At 36.2% G+C, this 7,921-nt stretch overlaps 1 protein-coding gene across 1 annotated transcript in view; it reads left to right on the forward strand.

Annotated features, from left to right (window-relative positions):
- Nucleotides 1-559, forward strand: part of LOC116179404 (glyceraldehyde-3-phosphate dehydrogenase 1-like) — a 1,818-nt gene extending 1,259 nt beyond the window's left edge. The window contains exon 2 of the mRNA XM_031499194.1: nucleotides 7-559. Within this exon, the coding sequence (XP_031355054.1) occupies nucleotides 7-399 (393 nt within the window). The 3' untranslated portion in view covers nucleotides 400-559. The remainder of the gene's footprint in view (nucleotides 1-6) is intronic.
- Nucleotides 560-7,921: the final 7,362 nt, after the last annotated feature.

The following is a 7,921-nucleotide window of genomic DNA, read 5'->3' on the forward strand; positions in this document are numbered from 1 at the left end:
GGCAAGGTAATTCCGTCACTCACCGGAAAGCTGCACGGCCTCGCCTTCCGAATTCCCACACCAAACGTCGCGATTGTCGACCTAAACGTACGATTAAGGAAGGAGACCACATACGAAGAAATCAAAGCCAAAGTCAAGGAAGCGTCCGAGGGCCCACTTAGAGGCATCCTAGGCTACACCGAGGAGGAATTAGTTTCGTCGGACTTTAACGGCGACACACATTCGGCAGTTTTCGACGCGGAAGCCGGAATACACCTATCAGATAACTTTGTCAAATTGGTCGCGTGGTACGATAACGAAATTGGTTATTCACATCGCGTTATTGATTTAATCACGCACATTCAGACAAAAGACGAGGAGTACGCTAACGGATCATTTTATCAGTCCTGTGAGGTTTAAGTAATTTATTTTAGTATTTATCATTTACGTACGTTGTTTGTTTTATATTTATTAGTCGATAATGTGTATGAATGCTCCCTTTTTGTTCGCTGTAGGTGTATATGATATTGCAATTACATTCTGAGATTAATTTCAATTTTAATAAAAATTTCACGAAGAATTGAGTACTTAACTCTGTCAAAAACAATATTCACGTGGCTGGCGCAACTTCTGCTAAAGGATGATGGAAAACAAACCGATTGATTTGGTAGAGATCTGAGGTATTGTCAGTTTTTCTTCACTTGGTTTAGTCCAAAGGTTTCTTCATAGCAAGGATACAGAGGATACAAAACGATTTTGCTGCGTATTGTTTACCATTTATGTTATTGAACTTGTTTTTGACATGGATGAGAAACTGTGAAATGGTGCGCGAAAAGTTTTGGAGCTGAGTATTCCACTACAATCCAAAGTCTGGTGCATTGAAACTTTGGCGAAAGGCAATTGTTTAAAAGATAACCAGTATGATACTTAATAATGTAATTGACATTAATGATTTTTTGCTTGTTTATTTTGAAACCTTCCTTTTCATAAAGAAATCAAAAATTTCTTGTATCTATGACCTACAGATAAGATTTTTCGTCATTGATCTCTACTTATTTGAGGTGTAAATTTTTTTATTATTATCAAAGTATATGAAGATATATAAATAGCAACAATTTTGCTATTTTGGAACGATGATGAACTATATATTTTAGCGAATTAAGCGATATATAGCAGTATAATCAGTATAGCTACGTTGTAATAAATATTTATTTATCAAGTGATGTGTCATAAGGTTCTTTATCCAGAAGAGATAATTAGTTACTTGACATTCTACGAGGAGGTTCCCGGTGACACTTTTGGCAAATGTGGATGATCTTATGACCCTTGATGGTGGTTGGAAATCTTCTGCAATGGCAGATAGAGCTGATGTTGTTGAAAGATTAATGTTAGAACATTAATAAAACGTCTTGAGCTTCAAAATAATAGAAAAATAAAGAAGTTCATAAATGTCATTCAATATTCATCATATAGGTATTTTTTTAACATCTACACACTTTATAATTTATAAAATATTTTATGATCGTACTTCAACACCTCCCCTCGATTAAAAATATTTATAAATTCATATAAATACTACATCAAAACTTACTTCTAAGTTCAAAATAGGAAATACACAGTTTTAAATAGAAAATACAAATTACCTCCCCTTATTTCATATTTAAAAAAATCTTGATTCTTAGAGTAGACCTATAGCCTTAGCAAACATTTCTGTTTTGGGCCCCGACAGGGATTTCGTGAAGAGGTCAGCAAGGTTTTCTGATGAAGGTATATATTCTACTTTGATCATTCTGTTATTAATACATTCTCTCACAAAATTGTATTTAACAACAAAATGCTTACTTCTCTCTCTCTGCAATCGAACCTTGATTATCACAATAAACAATTTCTCTTCCATAAATTAAATCTTCTTCACTTAATTCACGTAACAAAGTTTGTAGCCACAGAAATTCACACATTGACTCATAAAGGGCGATATATACTCTGCATGAGTTGATGAACTGGCTACGCATTTCTGTTTTCGGCTTTTCCAAATAACTGCTCCATTCCCAAAATTAAAAACATAACCAGTTATTGATTTTGCGTCATTTTTATCACTAGCCCAGTCTGAATCACTATAACATGAGAAAACGCCATTTTTCTTATAAGTTAATCTATAACCTATTGTTTTCTTTAAATACTTTAACACATTTTGAACACCTCTCCAATTTCTTACAGTGGGTCTCTGGTTGCATTGACTCAATTTACATACAGCATTTGCAATGTCAGGCCGAGTACAAGTGCTAATATAAAGAAGAGAACCTATCGCCTTTTGATACAATTCACGGTCAAAAATTTCTCCTTCGCCTTTCACTTCAAAATGCGCTCCTACTTGAAGTGGACAAGAAGTGCCTTTAGATTCTGACATATTGTACTCATTTAATATGGATTTTATGTACTGACTCTGATTTATGGTTATAACATTCTTACTAGGTCGATCAAACTGTATTGATATAAATGATCTTACGGGACCTAAATCTTTAAGTTTGATAATTTTTCCAATAATTTCTTTAAATTTTAAAACTTCTTCTTCAATTCCCGAAACCAAAAAATCGTCAACATAAACGGCCACTATAATGTCTTTCTTAAAAAATATGCAAGGTTCACTGATACATTTGGCAAAATCTAAACTTAACATAATGGATGTTACGTGATTATACCAGTTTCTACCTGATTGCTTAAGGCCGTACAGACTTTTTTTAAGTTTACAAACGAATGTACCTTTATCGAGTTCTAATCCATCAGGTACTTCCATCAATACTTCCTCATCCAAACTGCTATTGAGGTACGCTCCGACTACATATCTACATGATCCAACCTCCATCCATGATGTACAGCTAGATACGTCAGAAGTCTGATTGATTTCTGCTCCACTACAGGACTCATAGTTTCGAAATAGTTTACTCCGTGAGTTTGACGAAAACCTTGTGCAACAAGTCGGGCTTTATACTTACTTAATGTTTCCATCTCCGTTTTTGATTGTGAACACCCACTTGCAGGCTATTACCCTTGCACCTGGTTGTCGTTTTATAATTTTCCAGGTTTCTTGCAAATTTAAATTCCGAAATTCGTTATTATAATGGCATCCTCCCATGCAAGTGCGTTTGAGCCATTCACAGCTTCCTCATAACTGGACGGAATCTTCTCTTCATAATCGTAGAGCAAACATACAACATGGCAATTTACATCATTTTCTTGTTACTGGTGCTCTACTAGATTTTCTTAATTGTACAGGTCCTTATCGTCAGTATTATCGATTTCAGTTTGCTCTTCTCCTTGGTTATGAATCATTTCTGCTATTACAGCTTTTTGATTTTGAATTTCCAGCTCTCCATCTAACACGTCTTGATTTTGAGCAACCATCTCTCCTTCGGGTACAATTTCAATAGAATAATTTTTATCTGTAGAGATTTCAGAAAACAATCCTTCGTTTTTGTTTAACTCGCTTAGGAAATTGCAGTCAAAATTGTTAATCTTAAATGTCTGAGTTTGGTTTCGACATTCACTTGGTACTTTCAATACAGGTTGTTTAAATGGAAAAATCTCTTCCTGAAAAATTACATCTCTCCTGATGATTACCTTTCTTCGCTTCAAACTCCATAATCGATAACCGTCCTTCGTATTTTCGCCGAATCCAATAAGCACACATGTTTCAGCTTTTGATTCAAATTTCGTTGATTTAGATTTCTTTGCCCATGCTTGGCAACCAAAAATCTTAATTAAATTTGCTGTATCTAACTTTAATTTCTTACTGTGCCAGATTTCGTAAGGTCAATTGCAGATGAGGGGCACCGATTTCTGATAAAAACTGATGTCATAATTGCTTCTGCCCAAAAATTCATGAGTACACCGGATTCTAACATCATATGCATCTTGCCATTTCTACCAGAACGCGCGGTTCTGCCGTTCTGCCAGACCATTTTGCTGCGGACAACCTGGTGCACTTCTCCTATCTTTTATTCCGCATTTTCATGCAAGTACTTCTCGGAAACATTTGATATGTACTCGCCACCATTGTCACTTTGCATGGTCAGTAACTTTTTCTGTTGATTTTCCGCTTCCTAATGAAATCTAACAAATTCAAGAAACGCCTCATCCTTCGTCTTCAAACATTTGGCAACGATATAATGAGAGTAATCGTCAATAAGAGTCATAATAAATAATGATCCGCCAATATAGATGGTGGTGAAATTTTACCTATTAGGCGACTGAATTTTCCTTGAATGCAAACTTCACATTTCTCATCATCTTTATTTGGTTCTTCTTTTAAATTTTTGAGAAAAGGAATTCTCAACAAATCCCTTTTATTCACATGTCCAAATCTTCGATGCCATAGCTGCATGTTGTTGACTGCTCTACATGCTAATCCATTCTTCTGTTCAATGTTAAAATTTTTATTTCTTATATCCGCAGTATTTACAACGTATACCCGAACCTTCTTTACTCTAAAGATCAGCTCATCATTATCCAAAACTACTCCTCTTTCACCAGTGAACATGACGTCCAAACCTTTATCTGTCAACCTTGAAACAGACATCAAAGCACATTCAAGATCTGGAACGAAAAGTGTCTCAGACAACGTGATCCTGAATCCTCCGTCTTCTTCAGGTGTACGAATCATGACGATGCCTTTGCCTTCTATCTGAGCTTCATCCCCATTTCCCATCTTGATGATGCCACAGTAATCTTCATCCAGTTCGACAAATTCTTCTTTCAATGGTGTCATGTGATCTGATGAACAAGAGTCTAAATACCAACATTTCCGCTTCATATTGCCTTTAACTCCTACTGAACAATACGCTTTGGCTTTGTGGACTGAATCGACAATTTCACTTATAGCACTACTTGCCATACCTTCCTTCTTGTGTCGTTGTTGTCTCAAGAACTCCTTCAACTCTAGACAGTCACAAGATTTGTGTCCTAAATTTCCACAGGTGTAGCACTTGTAGACTCTATCTTCATTTCTACTTTCTCCTTTAACTCGTTGAGTACTGTTTCCATGATAGACTCGATTATCATTTCTATTTTCTCCTTTAGCTCGGTGAGTATTGTTTCCATAGTTTTTCGATTTCATACTTTGGTTTGCTTTTGAGTTCTGCACTGCTTTCATAGCTTTGACTTCGTCTGTTTTTGTCGACAGTCCGTCTAATCTGATTTGACGTTTCTCTTCCACCAACAATTTACTTATGATGTCATCACGACTTAAACTTTCTTGATGTTCCAGTGTTCTAATGAAGATTTCATATTTGTCCCTTGGAAGACCCCTCAGAATAAACAATGAGAGAGCATGTTCATCAAAAGTTATACCGCAACGTAATATTTTTCGGTTGAGATCAAGAATTTTTGAAATGTACTCGGTCATTGAAGTATCTCTTTTCTTTATGGTAGTTAAATCTTCCAGAAATTCAAGTTGATGCATCACACTAAAATCTTGGTGTAAACTAGACAGGGTTGTCCACGCTTTTTCTGCCGTTTTATGTCCTCCTATATAGTCAATATATTTATCACTTACCGAAAGTAAAATAAGTGACAACGCTCTGGAGTTCTTCTTCTTCTCCCCTGCGTTGAAGCCTTCTATCAAATCTTCACCGCCAAAACCAGGATCAACTGCATCCCAGCATTCTCGCTGCTCCATGATCGCCCTGGCCTTAATATGCCATGCGAAATAGTTGTCGTCTGTGAGTTTGAGTCCTCGATCAAGACCATCATTGTAATTGTTCATCGTCATTATTACTCCTTCTAAATGTGATGAGACAGCTACACTCCTCCTTGATGTCTGGATACGTAAACTCTGCTAACTACCGATCGAAAAAATGTACCTGCACGACGTCTTTAATCCAGTTACAGTAACACACACGTGATTCTATGTAACACTTTTCCGGATTTAATTTTTGAAACACTAACGCGTAAGTCTCATAATCTGTTGAAAGATTAATGTTAGAACATTAATAAAACGTCTTGAGCTTCAAAATAATAGAAAAATAAAGAAGTTCATAAATGTCATTCAATATTCATCATATATTTTTTTAACATCTACACACTTTATAATTTATAATAGTTATTTATATAACAAGAGCGCGAAGTTCAATTTCGCGCATTGAGACTGAAGGTATTTAGACGAGGCGAAGCCGAGTCAAAATATCAGTCAAATGCGCGAAATAACTTCGCGCTAGAGTTATATACAATATTTTTTCTACAACTGAACCGATTGTTAATTAAATTTGCTGTTTAAGTTCAACTTTGCCACGTGCGCGAAATACTTTTTTTCACTGTTGACGATTTCGCGCACGTTGTCAATAGCAACCTTACTTATTAATTAACCGTTTAAAAATCTAGTACTTCGCGTTTCGAAATCCGTCAGAAAATGACAGGTTTTTTTGACAGTTGTAGAAAAAATATTTTTTCTACAACTGTCAAAAAAAACTGTCATTTTCTGACGGATTTCGAAACGCGAAGTACTAGATTTTTAATCGGTTAATTAATAAGTAAGGTTGCTCTTGACAACGTGCGCGAAATCGTCAACAGTGAAAAAAAGTATTTCGCGCACGGGACAAAGTTGAACTTAAACAGCAATTTAATTAACAATTGGTTCAGTTGTAGAAAAAATATTGTATATAACGCTAGCGCGAAGTTATTTCGCGCATTTGACTGATATTTTAACTCGGCTTCGCCTCGTCAAAATACCTTCAGTCTCAATGCGCGAAATTGAACTTCGCGCTCTTGTTATATAAATAACTATTATGATCGTACTTCAACAGATGTGTGGAAGACTCCGATTCCAACCAATTAGATATTGTAAATAAAGTCCAAGACATCCGAAACAATTGTAATAGCTATTTCTGCTCCTTAAGAGGTCACATCCAGATTACCAACAAGTACAATTATAATGGAAAACCGAACATGAACGGCAACACCGAGCCCTCACAAAAAAACTGTACAATTACTGTTAACGTTAACTTGAATAAATAATGTAATGTAAATTTAACTACGTGGTTTTATTTATTACAACTAATTAACAATAAATTTATAACCGTCTGAAAATGGATTAATTTATAACAGTAATTCTTATGTATCACTTACAATTTATAACGTAACACAAGCGCGTCGAAGTTGGAACTGCCCTGAAACGCAATACGATTTGTTTATATAATAAACCCGAGAGTTCGCGAGTCTGCTCGAATGATCTAGAACAAAGCACGTCATATTTCCGGGAAAGATTACGTCACATCCGCTTTCCTTCTTTATCGCCGAAGACTAATCTTTCATGGCGCCTTGATGTCTATCGAGATTTCTGGAACGTTTGCTACACTACTCCCTCCTTTTAAAACTGTTGCATCTCGCAACACGAGCGACGATTGTATCGAAGACACAGTCCCAGACAACTCTTGTTCTATAACACGAACTTGATGGCGGTACTTTGCATCTTGTATTCTTGAAGAAAAAACATCTACCATCTTACGAATCGGTTGCGGCGGTACCTCTACCTCTAGGGTTAAAGTAACAGACCAATATTTCAACCCCGGAGCCCTGGAATACCACCTAGAGCATATTGCGCACGTTGCGCCAATCCAATTTATCTAGATCACATCCGATCTTTGGAATTGCCCGCTGTGTAACGCCATGGATTTGTATTGAATGCCCGTTTTTACGTATTTTGAAGACGTCTTCTTAGTGTGTTAGACAAGTTGCCCAAAATTTTGTAAGAGCGTGCTTGCGAGATTTTGCAGAGGTCAAATTCGAAAGCAAACATTAGCCTCCACTCTGTATATATCGAACTAATATAGTCCACAGGGGCGCCACCGTGGCGCCACTGGCCACCCGCCATCAAATTTTAAAATGGATCTCTGTAGTTAACCACAAAAATTAGAAATAAACGCTTAATTATTATTGAATGTGATATAAC

Source organism: Photinus pyralis, unplaced genomic scaffold (assembly GCF_008802855.1).
Source record: "Photinus pyralis isolate 1611_PpyrPB1 unplaced genomic scaffold, Ppyr1.3 Ppyr1.4_LG8, whole genome shotgun sequence".
NCBI classification, from domain to species: Eukaryota; Metazoa; Arthropoda; class Insecta; order Coleoptera; family Lampyridae; genus Photinus; species Photinus pyralis.